This window comes from Perca flavescens, chromosome 4 (genome assembly GCF_004354835.1).
Source record: "Perca flavescens isolate YP-PL-M2 chromosome 4, PFLA_1.0, whole genome shotgun sequence".
Classification (NCBI taxonomy): Eukaryota; Metazoa; Chordata; class Actinopteri; order Perciformes; family Percidae; genus Perca; species Perca flavescens.
This window is the reverse complement of record NC_041334.1, coordinates 32089071-32113696: the sequence shown is the minus strand read 5'-3', so window position 1 is coordinate 32113696 and position 24626 is coordinate 32089071. Positions and strand designations below refer to the sequence as shown.

The 24626-nt window shown below is 40.7% G+C and overlaps 2 protein-coding genes and 1 pseudogene across 2 annotated transcripts; all 3 read right to left on the bottom strand.

Annotated features, from left to right (window-relative positions):
- Positions 1-186: 186 nt before the first annotated feature.
- LOC114553616 (interferon-induced GTP-binding protein Mx) lies at positions 187-5669 on the bottom strand. Its single transcript, XM_028574870.1, has 12 exons — positions 5203-5669; positions 3946-4083; positions 3669-3823; positions 2938-3076; positions 2649-2847; positions 2456-2534; positions 2240-2362; positions 1960-2101; positions 1727-1885; positions 1539-1615; positions 1189-1452; positions 187-1079 (listed from the first exon to the last, which is right to left on the bottom strand). The coding sequence occupies exons 1-12, from the start codon at positions 5387-5389 to the stop codon at positions 855-857; spliced, it is 1887 nt and encodes a 628-aa protein (XP_028430671.1). The 5' UTR covers positions 5390-5669; the 3' UTR covers positions 187-854.
- Positions 5670-7387: 1718 nt separating this feature from the next.
- Positions 7388-13077, bottom strand: LOC114553744 (interferon-induced GTP-binding protein Mx-like; annotated as a pseudogene).
- Positions 13078-15729: 2652 nt separating this feature from the next.
- Positions 15730-22904, bottom strand: LOC114553617 (interferon-induced GTP-binding protein Mx). The gene is made up of 12 exons (XM_028574871.1): positions 22259-22904; positions 21458-21595; positions 21174-21328; positions 19404-19542; positions 19109-19307; positions 18940-19018; positions 18724-18846; positions 18481-18622; positions 18130-18288; positions 17948-18024; positions 17644-17862; positions 15730-16880 (listed from the first exon to the last, which is right to left on the bottom strand). The coding sequence occupies exons 1-12, from the start codon at positions 22443-22445 to the stop codon at positions 16614-16616; spliced, it is 1884 nt and encodes a 627-aa protein (XP_028430672.1). The 5' UTR covers positions 22446-22904; the 3' UTR covers positions 15730-16613.
- Between the last annotated feature and the right edge of the window lie 1722 nt (positions 22905-24626).

Below are 24626 nucleotides of genomic sequence, written 5' to 3'. Positions count from 1 at the left end.
TTAGTAGTAGTAGTTGCAGATTATCCATCATTTCCTTTAAAGTCAGTAATTGTTCACGTTGAGAATATGTAACTCTTAAGTAAAAAAAAAAAAAATATATATATATATTTATTTTAAGAGAAAGATTGTCAGATTGAGTAGTCTTGCCTGTATAAACAAGTTGGAATAACCACATTAGACAAACAGTCAATTCTCAAAGTCGAACCGTTGCTTTATTTAAACAAATACATTTGAACAAATATATAAGATGCATTTGAATAATGTTTAAGTCTGTAATTATTTAAGAAACACTATGTGCTTGTCCAGCCATCAGTAGGAAACAATGACAAAGCATCAAAATACAGGCACAATGTCAATAATCTTTTCTGGGGAAGATAAGTTATAATATTAATATATAATATTAAAACACTTATGTTTGGAGCTGTGTTGTAGGCTGTTTGCTTAAGTTGTCTTGTTGACAGTTGTTTTGTATTGCACTGATCAGGAGTAGCGCTCCTAATTGCATTGTATTTACTACAATGACTATAAAATCTTTCTATTCTATTCTCTATTTCAATTCTATAAGTTCCCTGGAAGGAATTGAACTAGGGTGTGACCTTTATAGTGTGATCCTATGATCTGCTTTTGCTGTGTGAAATAACAGGCAGAACTTCTTTAACCGGAATACATATTACAGTACAATTAAAACGACCCCCCACATACTGACCTGTTTTGACTTAGCTGTTACATCTAAGGCAAATGTGTCCCTTTAACAATCGACACGGTAAAAAACAATCCTGTAACCACAATTGTACTGTATTTGCTAAATGATCAAGGTACAGTGAACTCATGCTGTTAGGCCTCGGAGGCCTCCTCTAGAACTCCACCAGGTATCTGCGTGCCTTCATGAGGCGGTTAAGGCGACTCTGCAAAGCAGCCCTCTGGCTGCCGATGTCACAATCCTCTTTCAGCAAGAACTCCAAATTCTCTCTATCCTGAAGCATCTGCAGCATCTCCCTCTGCAGCTGGACGGCAGACTCCTGCAACATCTGGTAGCGGATCACCAGCGGGATCTGGTCAGCCAGACGCTGACTGGCAATCTGAAGAAGGAAAAAGAAAGTAAAGTTTGACAAACGAGGGAAGAATGAGCGTCTAAACCTTGCTGGAATTGTTTTTGTTTATGAATCATCCCTCTCCATTGAAACTTACTTTGTAGTATGATTTAAGGTGCAACATCAGCTCCTGAAGCGTTGCATGATTATCCATGCTGTACACAATACTCCTTTCTTTATATAATAATGACATGTCTCTCAGTCTGTCTTCCTCATCCACTTCCTCCTCTTTTTTCCTGTCACTCAAACTGCTGCTGTATGTCCTGTCCTGAGAGTAAACGATCAGCTCCATCTTGAACTGGGTTCTCAGCATGGCTTCAGCAGTGGACTCTTTTTGTTGCTTGATGGCTTCGATCTTTGCCTAGAAAATAAGATTCTGGTCAGTGTGAACACTGAGAAAAACATTATGGACTTTAAAAGTTTGATATACTTATTAAACATGGCTACCTTGGCTGTTTTAATGAGGTTAGGAAATCCAATGAAGCTACTTATGGCCAGCTGTATGAACACCTTCCGAACAGCATCTGGAAGAAATGGAAATACAAGAAGATGTAGCAGCTTGATCTCCACCGAGCACTTCAATGGTAGCTGTATGGTAAGAAAAGAAAATTTAGGTAATAACGTAAAACATATACCTCCTATATCCTTGAGTTTCTTGACAGCGGGTTCTTCCAGCTCTTTGAGCTGGTCCTTCACCATGACCTCAAAGGTCTTGTAGTTGATGAAGCCCGGCAGTTCTCTTCCACGGTACTTCTCTTCATATTCCTCCACCTCTCTCTCAATCCTCTTGCTAACTGCAACACACAAACATATATTTCAGTGTCCTGCTGATGGACATCTGTAGACCAGATCAAAATTATACACTCACACTTTTCTCCGGAGTGGTCCAGGTGGGCATTCCACTTCCCAAACTCTCTTCTGAGTGTAGAAAAGACATTGAGCCGGTCTCCACACTTGAGTTCCTCTCCTGTAGTCAGACTGATGGCATCCTGAGTGAATGCTGTCACTTTCTGCAGCACACACGTGACAGCAGAAACAATTGTTTACAGGGGTTTTATGTTTATGTAATACCTTTTGAAATGCATACATGGTGGTGAGCATTTTGTCTTTACAGCCAGGTAAATGTTATGTAGCATGAGGAATCTCACATCAATGAGGAAGAAGAGTCTCTCAGCTGCATCCGTTGGGGGTCCAGTGCCGTATCTCTCCAGCTCTGCTTGAGTCTGTACTAGTTTCTCCTCTATCTGCTCTTCCAGTCGAGGCAGAGATCTCTGTGAATTACACAAGGGTAGAAACATTTAACAAATCTAAAGTAAACAAAGAAATGTATGGTAAACTCTTAATATGAGGGAGTAAGAATTCACCTCAATGTGATGCACCAGCTCAAGTGTGAGTTTCTCAGCCAGTTTGGGAACAGTAGCGTGGCCGTCATTGTAGAGAGTTCTACAGGAAGAATTAAAGGCTACTGAGTACATGTCATATCACATAGAAAGTCACAGCATTAATAATTTACGGTGAAAATGTTCATTACAATTACCTGAAAAAGAATAAACTTACTGAAAATGCACATGATCGTTGAAGAAGGCTTTCTCTCTTTCTATTGCTTCGGTCAGAGACACCTTGTCTGTGATGTCCTTCTGACCCCTGCACCGGACGATCATGTAGCCCTTCTTCAGGTGGATGACCTCGTTATGGACAATATCAACCACTGTCTCTTCTGTGCCTTTGTCCACCAGGTCGGGCTTGGTCAAGATACCTGAGAGAGAGAAAGACATACAGACAGTGAACTATCTAATAGTTAAGTCATTTGTGCAAGTAGTCCTTTTCTAATATCATCCCTATTTACCCAGAGTCCTCTCCCCATCAGGATCCACCTCCTGTGCCATCTTCAAAGCCTCTGTGGTTGCTATGTCGACGTTGCATGGAACAACCACCAAGCTGATGGTTTCTTGTCTTTTGATGAACTTCTGGATCAGTCTCTTTATCTGAAAGAATGTATTCATATCACACATCAAGTTATAAGCTATAATAACGTAATAATGTATACTTTATTAATCCACAAGGGGAAATTACAATGTTTTCACTCTGTTGTTATTACACACAGGCCTGAATTACACACACACATGCTCAGTACCTATACATGCACTAATGGAGAGATGTCAGAGTGAGGGAGCTGCTCATGAAAAAGTGCCCTGAGCAGATGGTGGTGCCAATCGATGTCTTGCTCAAGAGCACCTTGGCAGTGCCCAGGAGGTGAACTAGCACCCCTCCAGCTACCAGTCCACCACCATACTTTGGTCCGTATGGGGACTTGAACCAGCAACACTCCAGTTCCCAACCCAGCTCCCTACTGACTGAGCTACTGCCACCCCAAATCACTACCACATCACTATTCTGCTTAAGTGTATAATGAGTAAAGAATTACAGGACCAAAGTCTACAGCCTTGCTATAATCCATAAAACTCACTGTCAATTTTTATTTATTTATCTATTTTTATCTTTGGAACAACTTTCTACCCAAGACATTGCTCTGATAAAAACTGCTGACAGTGGGCTTGGGGGACTGAACTAGCATACCTGGTCTCCGATGTTCTCTGGTTGTCCCTTTACAGCCACCCTGGCGATGCCGGGCAGGTCAATGAGCGTCAGGTCTGGGACATCAGGAGAGGCGATCTCCAGAGTGATGAGGTCATCACTGATCCCCACCCCGACCCCGGCCATTTCATCCTGAGCTGGAGAGAGAAGACATGATGTAAAATGAGTACAGAGGATGAAAGTGCTGATCACTAAAGCCTAAAAGAAAATCTGTAGTCCATCAATACTTGGCTTTTGATGGTGATATGTAATACTGTACCTTCTCTAATCTTTCTCTCCACATCTGCGGGGTCTTCTATCTCTTTCTCAAAGTCCTGGTAGCTTATCTTTCCGTACCACTCCTCTCCTTCTCGCCTTCGCTTCATCTTCAGTTCGAGAGGACATCTTGTCACAATGCCTGAATTAATGAAGATTGAATTATGATGAGGAGAGAAAGTGAAATAAAGTGTGCTTGGTGAAATTATGAAAAGCAGTTGGCGCTCTTAGAAAACACTTGATATCATCTTTATAAAGTTGGGTCAATCTTCTTCATCTTCAAAACATATTCCAGACATAATAAATATGGTAGAGAAGTCTAACACCAATGTCACATGTCTTGGCAAAATCCATGACCCAAATGTAAACAGGGACATTTCTGTAGGGTGGCTTTATGTACACATGGTGAACACATTATACCTGCTAAATAGTGTGAGCCACTGTGAGCATGTTAGCATGCTGACATTAGCAAAGCACCTACATATGTAGACAGGAGAATAGACAGGAATGGGGGGGGAGAGGGGATGACCCACAGCAAATGGCAGCGAGTGGAAGGAAACCATTACAGTCTATGAATGAAACCCGGTGCATGCTCTAACGCAGAGATCTTCAACATGCTGTAAAAATAAGAGATGAGCAGCGCGCCTTCCGTGGTCTGTGCAGCTTCAGGTTGAATAATGGACGTGCTCTGCTGTGGAGATGCTGCGGCAGATGTGTCGCGTTTGTGCTCCGGTGTATTTCTGCCGTAGTTTCGGTATTCCACCTCCGATGTAGAGCAGCGTAAAGCCACTTCCCTAAACTTTTGCTCATTTAGAGACCAGAGTCTCAAATGGGACCCATGTGTCTGTCAGAAGGTCTGAAATCGACCATATCGGACAGAGCGATCACGTAATTCACAGCAAACTATGGTGCAGATAGATTATTTTCTGAAATATAGTGACTTTACTCTTGTAACAGCTATAACTTTATTTTTCCTCAAAATATCAGAAAATATCAGAAACCTTGCTCAAACACATCTGAAATATGACAGTCCAGGGGTTTATTAATTCATTAAAATTAATTAATGTATCATTGAGGTGATTAATTGTCATATGCACATTTAAGGGAATTACTTCCTCAACAAAAGATGCAAAAGAGGGGGGAAGAGTAGGAATGATGCCCATGGCTACATGCTGACTCAGCTATAATTAGAAAAGTCGACAGGAGAATAATGAACCTTAAGTAGGCCTATCCAAATACTTTTTTTGTGACAGTAACTTACCACTGCCTCTTGGCAGAGCCACCCCGGAAAGCGCCTCCAACACGGAGCTCTTCCCCGAGCTTTGGTCTCCAATCACGGCGATGGCTGGCAGCGCCAAGTCCTTCTCTACACCCAGAGAGCGAAGAGAGTCGATGAGGTCGATGCAGGGACGCACCTTCTCCTCATACTGCTGGTTCAGAGTGTTCATGATGATGACTTCTTGTTATCTGGAAAGAAATTGTGTTTAAAATAGGAATTCAACCGCAAAAAAGTCCTATTCACTGAAACCGTGCCGAGAGACAATTGCAGATGCTCGAATGCCGAAACTTAAGTGTGACGTGACGGATGCCAACTGCGGATAGGTTCAGGGATGCAGCGGTAAAAGGAAATGAAAGTTAACTTAGCTTTCGTTTCCTTGGCTTTCTTTCTTATTTATTTCCTTGACTTTCATAGTCAGTTCCTGTAGGCAGGTGAACTGTACCAATCCTAACAATGCTATGACTGCAGTGAGTTATTGTTTGAGCAACATATTCTACGATTTATATTTGATTAAAAAATAACATAACCTCCTTAGTAGCCTACAGTCTGCCTGACCATTTTCTAGCCTCAGCCCACTTGCATCTTAGTTTGTTGAACCCCTAAAGGTGTTCTTAATTTATAAAGAAACTATTTTTTAACTGTAAAAATCTTTTAAGAAAATATAATGTCTGCATTTCATTTAACCTTTATGCTTTTCTTTCTCAGCAGTCAAATTCGCTTTCTGTTTAATCTCCTCAAATAAAATCCACATTTTTTTTCAGATCATGTCTCTGCCCCTTCTGTGCTAATAGGGCCAAGCCAACCATTAGTGATTCTACCTTTTCTTATTATTACACATCTTTCCTCTGCCATGGGAGTCTATTATATACTGTCTATGATGACGCCCCATAGAACCGTACAGTAAAAAGTTGTGACATTTGGCACATTGATTCTGGACAGTCCCATAATTCTGTTAATACTGTGGCAGGTCTTATTTGTGACGTCAACGTAATTGATCCGGCCACCATATTGGATTTTTTTGGATAAAAAGTTTTCACTGGTCACAAAATTTCTCAGATTTTTACGAAATTTGGCACAGATGATCTTCAGACCAAGCCGCATAAACGTTATTCCATTGTATATTGATATTCAAAAGCATTTGCCCGTCACAGCCAATTGAAATCGACGGCAAAGCCGCTAAACAGGAAGTGAACTCATATCTCGGGGAGGCTTTCACGTATTAAAACCAATCTCAATACTTGGACTCATGACCCAATTAGGAGGAGGCTCAAAAAATTGGTGACTTTTGACCACTACAGGGGCGCTATAATCACACGAAGTAGGCTCATATCTCAGCTTTCCTCAGGACCGTAGCTTTAAAGGTCCCATGGCATGAAAATGTCACCCCCTCTCTCTCCTCCTCAATAGCTACAGACACAGAAATGGCACATACTAAGGAAAGCTCATTGTGGGACTGGCTCTAGTGGCTGTAACTCTGCACCAAGGCAGAATTTCGGGAAAGAGACTTCGGATACACTATTAGGGGACCACTAAGGTCTATATAAAAGCATCCAAAGAGCAACATGTCATGGGACCTTTAAATGCTATAGAGAAGGAGAGAGGAGGGGGGCGGGGGCAAGGTGGAGGGTGGGGGTGTGGCCTTGACCAACTGCCACTTTGCTTGTTTGCAAGCCATGATGTCTCTCTCTTTCTCATGGGCAGGCCAAATTCTCTGGGTGGGCAAAGCAGAGAAAGGGGAGGTAACCTTGCTCCTTATGACCTCATAAGGAGAAGATTTCAGATTGGTCCATCTGAGCTTTCATTTTCTCAAAGGCAGAGCAGGATACCCAGGGCTCAGTGTACACATATCACCATTTCTAGCCACTGGGGGACCATAGGCAGGCTGGGGGAACTCATATTGATGTTAAAAAACCTCATAAAGTGAAACTGTCAACATTGTGACTTCAACAAAGCTTTAATTTAAAAACACTGGATTAAAAAATATAAAATATAAGACATTTCAGTGTTCATCCAAACACCTTCATCAGTTGTTTAGTGCACAGGAAGTAACTTTGGCTTTAATACACAAGGCAAACCACCTATCCTCTCTGTCTAGGATACAGTATAGACATCTTGCGTTTGAAAACTGTGTTGTTCTTTTTGTAGATGAGTATAGACTGCTGAGTTTTTTTTCGCCTGTGTTGAAACATGCGTCGGCTGAGCGGCTGTTTTGTCTCCCCAATGTACAGATCTTTACACTCCTCCTTGCATTTGATTGCATACACCAGGTTGCTCTTTTGATGTTTTAGAATCTTGTCCTTGGGGTGGACTAGACGCTGTTTCGGTGTGTTTTTGGGTTTAAAATATACAGGGATGTTGTAATTAGAGAACACTCTCCGGAACTTCTCAGACAGCCCAGCAACATATGGGATAACAACATGGCTTCTTCTGACCTTATGATTTGTTTCTGTTGATGGTTTAGAAACTTTTTGGGGGTTCTTGTTCTTGTCTGAAACACCCACTCAGGATAGTGACACTGTTTTAATGTGTGTTTTACATGTTTTTGTTCCTCATCCCTGGCCTCCCAATTTGTAGGCTCAGTCTCCGCCCGATGTTGCAAAGTGCAGAAAACTCCCAGTTTATGCTCTAGAGGGTGGTGAGAGTCAAACATTAGGTACTGGTCAGTGTGGGTTGGCTTCCGATAAACTTCCACCTGGACCTGGATATCTATATTTTCTACCTAAATTTGATTATCCTAATTTGATTCACCTACATTTCTAACCGCCCTCTTTTCAGGCACTTCCAGTTTTCATTCATTTCATTTTAAATAAAGAAGTATTTCTTTTTGTCTTTTTAATTTTTATTCCATTGTTATTTTATCAGTTATTTGAACAATCTTATCATGTGAAACACTTTGTGACTGTCTGTAAAAGGTGCTATATTAAATAAACATACTCTATTCTTATCAAGACACAGCTTGTTTAAATAGTATTTGCAACCTTCTTAATTTTTGGTGTCAACATAATCGATTTGAAGCATCACAACAACAGAGCAAATGCTAGATAAATCTAACACAATCATAATGCACTCACTCTTAGACACCATGCTCTGATCGTCTAAACGTTAAGGTACGTGTTCAGGCCAAATCATGAAATGGTGCATTAGTAACTTCTGGTTTTCAGAGCATGTTCTAATATGACGAGCTGTTTAGAAAATCACGATTCTACACTTAATACCCAATGTGACAAATAATATACCTACTGCCCAACCATAAATGATTATGACAAGCTGAAAAACAAAATCATGCTGTTGGGCATGACCTCCTCTAAAACTCCACCAGGTATGTGCGGGCCTTCATGAGGTGTTTGAGGCGACTCTGTAAAGCCGTCCTCTTCCTGCCAATGTCACAATCCTCACTCAGCAACAACTCCAATTTCGGTTTATCCTGAAGCATCTGCAACATCTCACTCTGCAGCTGGATGGCAGACTCCTGCAAGATGTGGTAGCGGATCACCAGCGGGATCTGATGAGCCAGATGCTGGCTGACAAACTGAAGAAGGAAAAAGAAAGAAGAGTTGAAATGACGAGGACAGTTACTACAAAAAACATAACCTTGCTGTCATTACTTTTGATCATGAATTATCCCTCTACATTAAAACTTACTTTGTAGTATGATTTAATGTGCAACATCAGCTCCTGAAGTGTTGCATGATTATCCATGCTGTTCACAATACTGCTTTCTTTATGAAAGTTTGTGCCTTTGCATTTGTCTTCCTTCTCTTCCTCCTCTCTCTTTCGCTCACTCAAACTGCTGCTGTATGTCCAGTCCTGAGAGGAAGCAAGCAACTCCATCTTGAACTGGGTTCTCAGCATGGCTTCAGCAGTAGACTCTTTTTGTTGCATTATGGATTCGATCCTTGCCTAGAAAATAAGATTCTGGTCAGTCTGAACACTGCCAAAACAGAATGCAAAAAAAAAAAAAAAAACGGATTACGATCAAATCATAACAAAGTCAATATCAAACTGATAAAAGAGTACTACCTCGGCTGTTTTAATGAGGTTAGGAAATCCAATGAAGCTACTGTGGGCCAGCTGTATGAACACCTTTCTAACAACATCTGGAGGAAATGGAAATACAAAAAGATGCAGCAGCTTGAGCTCCACCGAGCACTTCAGCTGTACGGTAAGAAAATAAAACTTGATTAATAAATAAAAACATTTAAATGTATCATATATTGAATCATATACCTCGTATGTCGTTAAGTCTCAAGACAGCGGGTTCTTCCAGCTCTTTGATCCGCTCCTTCACCATGACCTCAAAGGTCTTGTAGTTGATGAAGCCCGGCAGTTCTCTTCCACGGTACTTCTCTTCATATTCCTCCACCTCTCTCTCAATCCTCTTTTTCACTGCAACACACAAACATATATTTCAGAGTCCTGCTGATGGACATCTGTAGACCAGATCAAAATGATACACTCACAGTTTTTTCCTGAGTGGTCCAGGTGGGCATTCCACTTCCCAAACTCTCTTCTGAGCTGGTCTCCACACTTTGAGTTTCTCTCCTGTAGTCAGACTGATGGCATCCTGAGTGAATGCTGTCACTTTCTGCAGCACACACAACATATATTTAATATAAACATGTAATATTCATACATTGTATTACATTGTATTACATTACATTGTAAACTAACATGTTGTCTGTGGAGGAAGGTGTACTGCTGTGCTTTCTGCACGGATGGAAGAAAAAAAAAAACAGACGATGGGATGTGTGTCTGAATAAAGAGGTGACGAAGTGTCATAATATGCTAACACTAACATTGCTTTCCCCTTGAAAGCAATTACACAAAGCAAGAAAGCGACATTTCAACTTTGACAAACTGGCAGAGTCCTATGCTACGTTCACACATGGCCTGCTATGTTAGTTTACATGTACCCATGTATATATGCCGTCAATGCCGTCAAGAGCATGCCAAACCTGTAATTGGCAGTGTAACGAGAAGCTCAAGTCCACGTTAGCCAATCAGAATCCCGAAAATAGCTTGGCTGCCTAAATCTCTGTTGGTCTCAGTTTACATGCAAACGTGCAAACGAAGTTTTCCAAAATCTCCACTCTGGCCGGAGGTTTTTAGAAAGAATAGTTTTCAGAGGCAAATTCTCGGTTTGTAAGAAAGGCACAAACGAAGGGAAATTTCTCAGTTTTTCAAAATAACCATGTACGTGTAAACGGGGCACCAGTAAAAAATAACTGCTATATGTACTACTGGGCTGATTAGGGGAAATGGGAAACAGGTGAGTGAGTGAGTGAGTGAGTGAGTGAGTGAGTGAGTGAGTAGGTCAGCTGAGTGGTTCTAGAGGGAAAGGGGTTACAGCAGGCCGGATGAGGTAAAGTCTAAAGGCATATGGTAGTTGGATGAAGAATGATAACGCATGGGTATAGGGGAAGAGAGAGGTGGTTGAAGGAATGGACTAGATACATAAGGTGACTAGTCATAATTTATATAGTGAATTTTTAGGATGAAGCAATAAGACAAAGTCACCTTAATGTGATGCACCAGCGTAAGTGTGAGTTTTTCTGCCAGTTTAGGAACAGTGGCATGGCCTTCATCATGGAGAGTCCTACAGCAAGAATAAAAAGTGACAGAGTACATGCTGCACACATTGTCAAACCCTATAATTTGTATAATTAGTCAAAAAGAATAAACTTACTCGTTAAAATTACCTCGTTATGGACAGTTGCAACCACTGTCTTTTCTGTGCCTTTGTCTACAAGGTCAGGCTTGGTCAAGATAACTAAAAGAGAGAGAGAGAGAGAGAGAGAGAGAGAGAGATACCTAAGAACTGAGTAACCTAGGGGGTGGCACTTTCTCAAAATTAGCTCAGTAAAAGCCAATAATGCCCTTGGTATAAATAGGAACCAATCTCTCAATTATTCTACAATGGTACAGAACCTCAGGGGCTTAAAGGTCCCATTGCATAAAAATGTCACTGTTTTTAACATCAATATGAGTTCCCTCAGCCTACCTATGGTCCCCCAGTGGCTAGAAATGGCGATAGGTGTAAACCGAGCCCTGGGTATCCTGCTCTGCCTTTGAGAAAATGAAAGCTCAGATGGGCCAATCTGGAATCTTCTCCTTATGAGGTCATAAGGAGCAAGGTTACCTCCCCTTTCTCTGCTTTTCCCGCCCAGAGAATTTGGCCCACCCATGAGAAAGAGAGACATCATGGCTTTCAAACGAGCAAAGTGGCAGTTGGTCAAGGCCACACCCCCACCCTCCACCTTTCCCCCCTCTCTCCTCCTCAACAGCTACAGACACAGAAATAGCACATCCTAGGGAAAGCTCATTGTGGGACTGGCTCTAGTGGCTGTAATTCTGCACCAAGGCTGAATTTTGAGAAAGATACAGTATTAGTGGACCACTAAGGTCTAGGCCTCTACAAGCTCAATTTACCCAGAGTCCTCTCCCCATCAGGATCCACTTCCCGTGCCATCTTCAAAGCCTCTGTGGTTGCTATGTCCACGTTGCATGGAACAACCACCAAGCTGATTGGTTTCTTGTCTTTTGATGAACTTCTGGATCAGTCTCTTTATCTGAAAGAATTTATTCATATTATACATCAAGTTATTAGCTGTACAACTACCAAATCACTATTGTGCCCAAGACAGTTCTTATCACATAATGAGGGAATATTACACAACTAAAAGTCTATAGATCTTTAGTACAGGGACATTTTTGTAGTGTGGCTTATGTACACATGGTGAACACTACCTGCTAAACAGTTTGAGCCATTGTGGGCGTGTTAGCATGCTGACATTAGCAGCTGATTTTGATATTGAACAACACAAAATGAACACCACAGTCAGCTGATACCTTAACACCCCCATGTTTTTTCTGTAACCCTTGTGTAACAGACAATAAAGTATTATCTTATCTTATATTATCTTATTGTAGCCTGATTGTATACACACAAACAGGAATTTAACAGATATCTTTGTAAGGCTGTGCTTTTTTGTTGTGCCTCACTTGCTACCTGGCAGTTATTGTTGTAGCCTACAAGGTGGCATGCTGCCCTCATTTACACAACTACTGTAAAACCAGCCATGCGGGTTTTGAGATTTCCACCTCCCAATGGAGTTGTTTTTTAGCTTGTGGTTCTTCTGCTCCATGCCCAAAAATCAGACTGCAGCTTTAAATATTATCTGATACTGTGGTGGTCTCACGTTCTTAATTCGACCAATGACACTGATGAACCTTAATTATCCCATTACTTATGTAACATTAGGCATCACAACACTTGCAATGTTTTAATGTTGTCAAATAATACCATCATTATCATAATTATGGATGGATGGATAGATTGTTTTGTCTCAGTGACTGTAACTTACCACTTCCTCTTGGCAGAGCCACCCCTGACAGCGCCTCCAACACGGAGCTCTTCCCCGAGCTTTGGTCTCCAATCACGGCGATGGCTGGCAGCGCCAAGTCCTTCTCTACACCCAGAGAGCGAAGAGAGTCGATGAGGTCGATGCATGGACGCACCTTCTCCTCATACTGCTGGTTCAGAGTGTTCATGATGATGACTTCTTGTTATCTGGAAAGAAATTGTGTTTAAAATAGGAATTCAACCGCAAAAAAGTCCTATTCACTGAAACCGTGCCGAGCGACAATTGCAGATGCTCGAATGCCGAAACTTAAGTGTGACGTGACGGATGCCAACTGCGGATAGGTTCAGGGATGCAGCGGTAAAAGGAAATGAAAGTTATGCGATGGCTGGCAGCGACAAGTCCTTCTCTACACCCAGAGAGCGAAGAGAGTCGATGAGGTCGATGCAGGGACGCACCTTCTCCTCATACTGCTGGTTCAGAGTGTAAATGATGATGGTTTCTTGTCTCCTGTAAAAAAAAAAAAAAAAAAAAAAAAAAAAGGAGAAAATAAAATACTAAATTACAATTCCCGCCACTATCTTAGTTAAGTCCACTGCACAAAGGCTGCTTTTAATAAGCTCAGTGACAGATGCAAATAGACACGCACTGTTGCAACCAGATAATTTAATTTGTTCCCTCATTAATTTCTCTTGCTGTGTTTAAGTAAGGTGTTGTCCATGTACATAATTAAATTAAACAAGTTCCTCATTTTTTGAAAAACTAACACGAAAGAGATGCATCTGTTATAAACTGTATTGCTGACTGGCACAGAAGAGACAAAAAGCCAAAAGCACATCTCGAGAGAGGAAATTAAGAGGAAATCCTAAATCTGTACAACAGGCAAAAAATCAGGACCAGGTAAAAATAGATAATTTAACCAGGCAAAGGGCAGGTGAGGGATTCAAGTATGGGAAAATGAGTTTCAGGCAGGCAGAATCAAACAATAACAAATCCTGACTAATGACATAAAGAAGTTTTCTTTGACAACTTGCAATATAGCTACATTTACCACAATTGCCATGTATGGTTCTGCCTAAAATGAGAAGCTATGCTATCCAGAGATGTATTAAGATGACTCTTGATTTAACTAGGTGACTAGTTAACCTTAACAGGTTGTTGTTATAATTGAAATACTGCACCCACGGTATCGGCGCTTATGCATGGGAGGAGCAGGTCAGGTGGTTTGAACTGGCTGGAAAGGTATTAGAGAGCAGATGGGTGTGTCTATAAATAAAGTTATAAACAAAAATAATGTCTCACTTTCAAGTCTGCAGTTGTAAATGTCTCTCTGTTTTATCCAGAGAGCCAATGAGTCCCATTCTCCTTATACTCTTAGAGGGTTCATCATGAAGACTTTTGTCTATCAGCTCTTAGAGTCCCTTTCTTTAGCTGTACAGTCAAAACTGAGAAATATTTGTGTTATATTTGATAATAACATGTATTTTGATCATCATATGAAATCACTGACCCACACGTTTCTTTCAATTAAGAAATATTGCCAAACTCAGAGCTGTTGTTTCGCATTCTGAGCTTGAGGTGATCATTCATGGATTTAATTTTCACTTGTCTTGGCAAGTTGTCCCAGGACGGTCTACAACTAGTCCAGAACTCTGCTGCTAGGCTTTTTACCAGGTCCAGCAGGATGTCACACATCACTCCAATTTTATACTCATAACATTGGCTTCCGATCATGTTCAGGATCCAATTTAAAAGGTCTTGTTTTGACTTATAAAGCTTTGCATGGTCAGTGTTATGTTTTTGACAGAATAGAACCCAATTGCAGACACAACTCAGAGCCGGAGAAGGGTTAACAGATTTATTCCAAGTTCAAGGTTCCAGGTTTTACAAAAAGGGGATAACAAGTCCAGGTCCACAGAGGTGTACAGGTCCAGGGTTCTGAGCAGGAATAAGACCGTGTGGTCCAAATGGTGGTGTCGAGTGGGTTGAGAGGTCCAGTATGGCAAGCAGGATTGGTGGGGGGCAGGAGTGAAGTGGAGGCAGGAGTCAGGTTCCGATATACTGTAGCACAAAAAGAACAGGCCAAAAACACAAAGAACAACTAGGAGGCGGTATCAACAGCGACACTAACATGTGGTCTAGACTATGATCCAACGAGGAGTGGAAGATTGACCAGGTATTTGTAGCACAGGTGATTGGTGTAGATGGGCTGCAGCTGGAACCCTGACTCCCACACACCAGACTTCACTCCTGCAATTAAGGACAGAGAGGGGAGGGGGAGAGCAGAGACAGAGAGCTGTCTAGCAGCAGCCACAGCAACCTAACAGTCAGGCCCCTGTTTATATCTCTGATCTGAAAACTTTGGGTTTTAGGTTTTAATCGTTGAAATGATTTTCATTGGTCATTCAATAATTATTTTCTTTTTTCCCCTTGTTTATTTTCTGTTGGATTGTACTGTATTTTTACAAATGTTTATCACGTGAAGCACTTTGTGACTTTGTCTGTAAAAGGTGCTATATCAGATAAACTTATTATTGTAAAAATAAAAACTGTAGAATTAAATAGAAGAATGAAAATAAAGAGAATTTGTATGGCCTATATTCCCAGAATTAAATCATTGAACCCAGTGATAGAAAATTAAGAGCCGACTCGTAGGGCAGGTTTTTGTTTCCCTGGCACTTGTGTGTTTAAAATTGTACAAACATAATATGTCTTAATTCAGGGAATTATGCCACCTTTCATATAAAAATAATGGGGTGGTGATTCATCAGTGGGCAGAGAGCCTATGTGCCTTTTGCCTATTTATTTATTTGACCACCATGGAACCTTGTTTTGTAAAAACAATGTAGGCCTAAGTAATCAGTGGCGAGAGACCAATAATTATTTGATCTCATTTGAATTCAGCCATAAATTACACATATGTTCGTCAATTAAAAGATAATTTTGCAAGTCAATAAAGTCTCAGCGTGTCGTAAAACTGTTGAAGTATAAGACTGTGAAAAAAAAACACTCACGCCCTAAGCCACACAGATAGTGTAATGTTTTAGTAATGCTGGGCAAATATAACTTTATCTTCAGTGTTATTGTAAAGGCATTTAACCAATGATAGCATTTTAACCTCAGCAACATGTAAAAAAAAAAAAAGCAGGACGAGGTGAATTTTTTATTTTATGCATTATCAAGACAGTATGTGTAGCATTGGCAACACAAGAGAGGTTAAGTATGTTTTCAGTTTTATTTGAGTAGGTTATGTTTACATTACAATCTATGACACGTTTTTACAGTTTTGGACTCACATGTCCAACGGGCTAACAGCTGACATCATTAACACTGAACTAATCAACCTGTTTAACTTTATTAGCTAACTTAACTAAGTGTTTCTTTCACACCTCACACACTCAAATGAATAATATATAAAGTATGTGTTTGGGATTGGCCATCAGGCTATTACCTAATATTACGTTAATGCTATTCTCTGTTGTTAAATCATGTTAAATAAAGTTATTGCGGGGAAATACTTTAAAAGAGTACGTACATCTACCTCCAACGTGTTGAACCCTCCTGGCATGATGGCTCACTAGGACACGTCAATGGTCGTCAATGGACAACACAGTCGGTGAAGCTGAATACGTAAATGGTGTACTCGGTGCAAACATGTCTGTGACAGACCGATTGAGAAGCAGCTTTTGTGGTTTCATGCAGGATGTCAGTTCAAAAAAGCCCAAAATGAAACTCTACTACTCAAGAAAACCCATAATGAGAAAACCCTACAAAAAAACCCACAATAACACACTTTTTTTTCTCTTTCTGTTTTGGACCTTATGCATGTATGTATGTGGCATGCCATTCAGGAAACAAGAACATTGAATGGAAAAGTGAGAATATGGTGTATGTCTGGAATCATTTATGAAACATTTTAGTTTACTTAATAAAATAAATGACTAATGTCAAAAACATGAAAAAAAATCTGCAAAGGATTTTGTTTTTAAAGAATGTGATAATTCAGCAACTTCTTCTATTAGCAATCTGGTTTCAAGGATTGCAATGAGATGTGTTGAAGTTGTATATGTTCATACTGAAGTCAGTCAACAGCATGCGGGCCTTTGACAGGCGCTTGAGGCGATTCTGAAGGTTGATTCTCTTGGTTTTTATGTCAGAGTCCTCTTGAAGCAGGGCCTCGGTTTTCTCCTTGTCCTGAAGCATCTGCAGCATCTCCCTCTGCAGCTGGATGGCAGACTCCTGCAACATCTGGTAGCGGATCACCAGGGGGATCTGGTCAGCCAGACGCTGGCCAGCAATCTGTGGTTTGGAGAGGAGAAAGGGCTGTGACACAAAGCTACTATCTGTATCTGTTTATGTTACAAACATATCTCTGTTCAGATTATACAGTAGTTGGACATGGTTTATAGTGGAAGTTGTTAGAAATTATCTACTCTGCTTACTAGTCTGTATTCAATTGTTTTCTACTGCCATTTATACTGCTATTACATAAAGTCAGTGTAGGATGTTTTTAAAATATTTGGAGGGCAACTTTTGCTACCACTGTCTAAAAAGTCAGGGGATTTACAAAGTTTTGGGGGCACTTTAAAAATAAATTGTAATTAGTGCACAAAGTTGCTGTTTTTTTATGTGAAATGAGCTCAGATCAAAAAGCATACAGTTATCACCACCTTGTGCCAACATGAGTAAATAAAAAGCATACTATTGCTATTTTAAGTAAATTTACATGCAAAATGGAAGTTAAAATTAATATAATGAAAATTACATGATGTCTAAAATATTGGCCTAAACTGGTAAATATAAATGTGTTTGTTTGCATACTGATTATCTGTTATTTAGCTGCCAATTAAAAACAATTTCAACCATGTAGCTGACTTAGTCTGATAATAAAATATAGTTGAATGCCACCTTCAAAGAAGAATACAGGAGTAGGTCTATGCAATGGAAGATTAAAATAAATGTTGTTTTCTTTCCTTCCTTTATATGGCATCTAAAAAGTGTGTGACATATTAAATGCTGTGAGACACAAAAATAAAATGCACAACATGTAAATTTCACTTACTTGGTAATAGGATTTCAGGTGTTTAATCATCTCCTTCAGGGTGGCCACACTGTCAGTGCTGCCATTGAAGACAGTCACATCAGCTTCCCTCTTCCGCTTCCCTAACTTCTTGCTGTATGTGCTGTCCTGAGTGTAAACAATCAACTCCATCTTAAACTGAGTCCTCAGCATGGACTCGGCTGCAGTCTCCCTCTCCTTTCTGATGGCTTCAATCTTCATCTAAAAGGACACAAACTGTTGTCAGTAAATATTCAACAATGTTCAGTCATATGTACACAGTAGCAATGGGCAATGAAAATGATACCTGAGCTGTTTTGATGAGGTTAGGAAGTCCAACAAGGCTGCTCTGTGCCAACTCAAACAACTCTTTCTTCACAATTTCTAAAAGAGAAAATACAAATTAGACAATACAAGATCTAATAATAACTCAAATGCCTTGCATATTCAGATGGCCTGCGATCATTGTAGCATCATGATAAGACATGCCTGCCACTTCCTTGAGCTTCAGGACAGCAGGCCCTTCCAGCTGTTTAATCTGCTCCTTGACCATGCCCTCAAAGGTCTTGTAGTTGATGAACCCCGGCAGTTCTCTTCCACGGTACTTTCGTTCATACTGAGCCACCTCTTTCTCAATATTCCAGTTGACTGCAATAGGGATGAATTTTGGGGCGGGGGGCGGGGGGGATTCAACATAAAGAAGGTCGACACTTAGTTAGTACAATAGTCAGTACAGCAGTCTAAAGCAAAACTTAGACAATATTGTACTATCTTACTCAGTAGTTTACTTTACGTGACTGTTTTAAAGTGATGTAATGACCAAGTTGTTAATGCACTTACATGTTGTTCCAGAGCGCTCTATGACATCTTTCCATACCGCAAACTCTTTTCTGAGTATGGCAAAGATATTAGGCCTGCCTCCAAATTTGAGCTCCTCCCCTGCGGCGAGGCTGATAGCATCATATGTGAATGCGGTCACTCTCTAAAATATAACAGGTTCAGATAAAAGAAGAGGGCAAATTAGTTTTTTTAAGAAGCTCAAATCGAGGAGGTGCTGTGATCGGTGTCAGCTCGTAAACTCACATCAATGAGGAAACCGAGTCTCTCAGTTGCGTCAGGTGGGGGTCCGTTGCCATATTTGTCGAGCTCTGCCTGAGTCTGCCTGAGTTTCTTTTCTATCTGCTCTTCCAGTTGGGGCAGCGATCTCTGCAAATCACACGTGGGTCAAACCTTTAACAACTGAAGTGGGCAAAGTCATCTGTGGTGGACCAATAGTGTAAAGCACTAAGAAGTATTTACCTGGATATGATGCACCAGCTCAAGGGTGAGTTTTTCTGCCAGTTTAGGAACAGTGGCATGGCCTTCATCGTAGAGGATCCTACAGCACAAATAAACGTTACAGAGTAAATGCTGCACCACCGCTAAAACTGCAAATCATTGTTTGTGTAAAATTAACATAAAAACTTACTGGAATTGCACATGATTTTTAAAGAAGGCTTTCTCTCTTTCAATTGCTTCAGTCAGGGACAGCTTGTCCATGATGTCCTTCTGACCCCTGCACCGGACGATCATGTAGCCCTTCTTCAGGGGGATGACCTCATTATTGACAGTTGCAACCACTGTCTCTTCTGTGCCTTTGTCCACCAGGTCGGGTTTGGTCAAGATACCTGGAAAGAGAGAGTCCACTTAGAACTACAGCAGTACATTCAAGTTATGCATTACTAAAGAGCCAGGTGACTTTTCTTAAAAATCTTAAAAATTACCCAAAGTCCTCTCCCCATCAGGATCCACCTCCCGTGCCATCTTCAAAGCCTCTGTGGTTGCTATGTCCACGTTGCATGGAACAACCACCAAGCTGATGGTTTCTTGTCTTTTGATGAACTTGTGGATCAGTCTCTTTATCTGAAAGTATTCATTCATATAACACAACGTATAATTATATACTTACAATCTGTACAACTATCAAAGAACCATCAGTGTTTCCTCTATGTTGATTTGACTGTGGCGGCGCCCCACGGCAACATTTCTGCCCCCTATGGTATCAGAAATAGGGCTGCATTGTTAGAGTGCATGTCGGAGAATGTTTGTATTTTAGGTGCATTATTTACATGCTGAAGTAGTTACACTGCATTAAAATAATGTAATTAAAAGTGGGTTTATTGTTATTTGCTACAGAATGCTTAGCCTATATGTCAAGATCAAAGTTGGCCTGTATCGTAACTCAACAAATACAGTTCAATCACAACTGAAAATATGCCTCATTGTGTGTGTGTGTGTGTGTGTGTGTGTGTGTGTGTGTGTGTGTGTGTGTGTGTGTGTGTGTGTGTGTGTGTGTGTGTGTGTGTGTGTGTGTGTGTGAGAATAGAGGTGAATAAATATATTTGTGTTGCAGCAAAGTGTTAGTTCCGTTTCATGGGAGGGGGTGTTCAGACCTTCCCCCACTGCTAAAAGAAATCCTAAAGGAAACACTGACCATTGTGTTTGGGACTGTTACAATCAATAATGAACAAATACATTTTAACAAGACTAAATCTCGCTACCGTCCAGTGAGGCTGGAATAAGCATGACACGCAAAATTGTTGGATGGATGAAAAATGGAGAGAAACAACCTAGGCGTGTTAGGCCTGTCAAGCTTTGGATTTGTCCATGTGTTGAAGTAGTGTATGGAGCTTTAATAAGAGCAATATAGCGTATATGAAGGGTGGGTTCTATTGTATTTAGACTTTCCGAATACCAAAAATGCAATATTAAAAGTGTAAGAAATGAATAAAACTGTGTTTTTCTCTGATCTGACGTGAGGCTGCATTCACACCAAATCAGGCGTTATGGCAAAAATGCCAGTCCTCCCATTCATTTGGATGTGATGGTATGGTGTTTAGGCTGTGGCTTTGTCAAATAAATAAATAAATAATCAAATAAATAAATCTAAAATTAGAGACCTAACCCAGCATATCTTCCAAAGGCAACTTTGTAGAGTTACATGTTACATTTACAAAAAAGAAGAAGCCCTGTTCATGACCAGCACATCCACTGTGTAGTATTTTTCCACAGAGAAATCAGCTGATGAGGATGATGACTTTTTATTTGAATGAGAATCATCCCATTGTTTAAGTTTTCTTCAGTATCAAAGTTATCCAGTTTTAGTTTTCTGTAGATGCATGGGAACAGTGCAAACAGAAACTACTGATAGTGAGATAATTCAGCATTAGATAACTTTTACAGTGTCAGACTTTGAAAACCCCTGTTTTAGCCTAACTGCATTACTCAATGAAAGGTCAAGGCCTAAATCCTTATGACTGGGATTCGTCATTTAAATTGCATTAATATCCACAGCAAATTTTAAGGGAAGTAAGTCTTCTGTTCCTGGGGCATGAACTGACATGTTGAACAAGTGGACATGTAACCTGTTTATGACACTAGAGCACTGAAGGGGTCACCAAAGTCGTTACGATTCATCCTTTGAGGACGATGACTGTTTGTACCAGTTTCCATCGCAATGCGTCCAATACTAAAGATATTTTACTCAGGCACACCTGGTCTCCGATGTTCTCTGGTTGTCCCTCAACAGCCACCCTGGCGATGCCGGGAAGGTCAATGAGCGTCAGGTCTGGAACATCAGGAGAGGCGATCTCCAGACTGATGAGGTCATCACTGATCCCCGCCCCCTCCCCGGCCAATTCATCCTGAGCTGGAGAGAGAAGACATGATGTAAAATGAGTACAGAGGATGGTAGTGCTGAAAAGCAAATACAACTCCCTTTAACTTCCTCCAATAGTTGGCTTTTGATCTTGACATTTGAGAACATTGTATACGGTACCTTTTTGAATCTTTATCTCCACATCAGCAGGGTCTTCTATCTCTTCCTCCAAGTCCTGGTAGCTTATCTTTCCATACCACTCCTCTCCTTCTTTCTTTCTCTTCATCTTCAGTTCGAGAGGACATCTTGTCACAATGCCTGAATTACAAGAGTGGAAAAAGAGAGGAAGAGTTCAAGTTGAATCCAGTGTAGGCTACTTGGAGAAATGTCTCAGATAGCATAACATTACAAGTTTTAATCAAATGATTAAAAAATATCTTAGCACAGTTAAAGTTCTGACTCAGGTGTCAAAAGGAACAATTTAAGGAATGAATGAATTACAATTATTAAAATATTTATAGCCCATTATATTATTAAAATAATTCAATTATTAATAAACAGATTATTGGGGCTTTGAATTAATATATATTAGGCCTACTGTAACTACAGGCAATACCTTATGTCTTTCATCCTCTTTGTTGTAGTCTGTTTTTATTTTTTTTATTTTGGTGGACAGTTGAGCTATGTGCCAAAAGAGTAAATCAACAAAGATCCAGAGTTTTTAAAGGAACAATGCTAGGCAGGCCATTTTTGGTATTTTATCATGACCTATTAGCTCAGGTAGCCTATGCCATATTTTGAGTTTGCCACTGCGCTCAGACCACCCTTTCATGATTTCACACTACAGACCCAATCAATATGCGATAATATATATTTGTTTACTTTTTCATCCCTTTTGTGAATGGATGGCCCACTAGTATTAAGGTATGACGTTTTAGCTATTAGGATAAAATCAAAGAGTTTTTTTTTTTACTGACTTACCACTGCCTCTTGGCAGAGCCACCCCTGAAAGCGCCTCCAACACGGAGCTCTTCCCCGAGCTTTGGTCTCCAATCACGGCGATAGCTGGCAGCGACAAGTCGTCCTCTACACCCAGAGAGCGAAGAGAGTCGATGAGGTCGATGCAGGGACGCACCTTCTCCTCATACTGTTGGTTCAGAGTGTTCATGATGACTCTTGTCTCTTGTGAGAAGAAAATTAAAAAATGCTAAATTCCACTCCTGGCACTGTCACACAACCGCGGTGTGCCGGAGTCGGACTGCAGCCAGAATCTCGCTGCAATGAGAGTTAAAAACTTAACTTTGGTTTCGTTTTTCCTGTGTTTCGTTTCTCACACAACCTCGGTGTGCCGGAGTCGCTTTCGTTTCTCTTGCTGTGTTCAGCTTTAGACAAGGTGTTATGTATATGTATACAATTCCACAAATTAGTTCCTCATGTGACAATTGCTCTAGTTATAACAGGGCTTTCAAGTCTCACGCACACGCATTTCATCCCGTTCACACGCTCAACGCCACACCTGGTATCTCTCACGCAGAGAAATTACCAGGATAACGCCCACCAAGTTGCGCCGCTATTTTTAACAATGGAACCGTATATACTGTCTATGAGTGGAACAGGTAGAGGAATCAAGTGAGTCCCCCATAGAGTTCAGAACGCCCTGCCACCATCCGCGGCGCTACCATTGGTCATTTTAAGTTCGGGCCCGCCCATTTTGACCCATCTAGCAGTTCATCCAATAAGCAGCCTGAGGAAAGCTTTGAGTGAAAGCTTCTCAGCCAATCAGCGGCTTCTACCCGCCTGCCCACAGGCTGCGTCGTCACCAGCAAGTGATCCAATGAAATGAATGACGTTTGTGCGCAAGCTTTTCAAGCAAGCTCAATGAGACTAGCTATTAGCTAGATAATATGAAACGCAAAGCGAAGCAAAGCAGCTTGTTTTCATCTAAAGTCAGCAAGAAACACTCCAAGGAGCAGGAGAAGGACATTTTAAGTAACGCGGTTACAAGTGACGATTTACCATCCTGCTCGGCCGCCCTCTCCCCATCAAGTCCTCCCGTAGCCACACCGTCACACCAGCAAGGCAAGTAGTGTCTTAACGTTATTAGTGTCTGGCTGTCTGAATGAAGGGGGAACCTGAATACATTTGGCTTATTTTAATTGGCCCGTCCAGTTTTCTGGAGGCCCACCTACAATCAATACCTGGCGCCGCTAGTGCCTGCCACGCACAAGCTGAGTGAGTGCGGATTTCAAGTTGCGGCTTTCGTCGCTGATGGTGACTTTGCCTGAGATTGAGTGACAAGTGTACTCGGTGTACTCATTGACATAGGGTGTACTCATTGACATAGGGTGTGCTCGGGTGTACTCGCCCTGTTGTTTATCTGGTTGCCATGACTTGGCGAGTGATGACGTCCTGTCACTGTTCCAGTTGAGTTCAGAGAGAGCGGATGACAGTTGGCTTGAGTTCAGTAGAGCACGCGGCTCTGTAGAGTCGTGGAATTATGACTTTATATACTACATGTACATAGGAACAGGAAACCCTGATGTGTGTCTGCCCTATTTCTGATACTGTGGCGGCAGAAATCAACATAGAGGAAACACTGGGTAGCTTTTATTATTATTATTATTATTATTATAGCTACATGTTGAATCGGCTGCAGGACTACTCTGACAGTTTTATATTTTTATAAAGATACCCATTTTAGGCCTACCAATAATACTTTTATAACTGTACCCATAATAATTTGGAATATTTTTAGTTTTTTCTTTCCTTTTATTTTTACTGCACAACCTCCCGGGCTCCATTGTGAAAACCTTTGGCCTAGGCTATTTCATTATATTGTATCCAGACAATTGATAGTATTAATTATTGCGCGCGCGCACACACACACACACACACACACACTAAGACATACTGAATTAATAAAAATAAAAATTATTTGTACGAATTTATGTAGGGCTGCTCCCTCTTAGTGGATTTGTCAACTAATCGGTGGTTTTGGTCTTAGTCAACTTAGATCTCTTTAGTCCATTAGTCATGTTTGATGCTTTTTTCATGCTGAATGACTTATTTCCAAGAAACGTACAAGCTCATCTCTAGTAAACACAAGAATTAAGGGTTGACATTTTACCTAAGAGATATCACCGTGAAACCTACTTTGATTACTTTCATTAAGGCAATTTGTTGTTGTATTACACGTTTTCTGAAATGTTGTGTTTAAATATGCAAAGGAGGTGTTATCTTATTCAATATATGCATCATTTTGCATGGCTCTTTGCAGAGAAACTCAGATTTACAGATCTGTCGATTAAATCAACTAATCGATTAGTCGATACAATTGAATGAGTGTTAG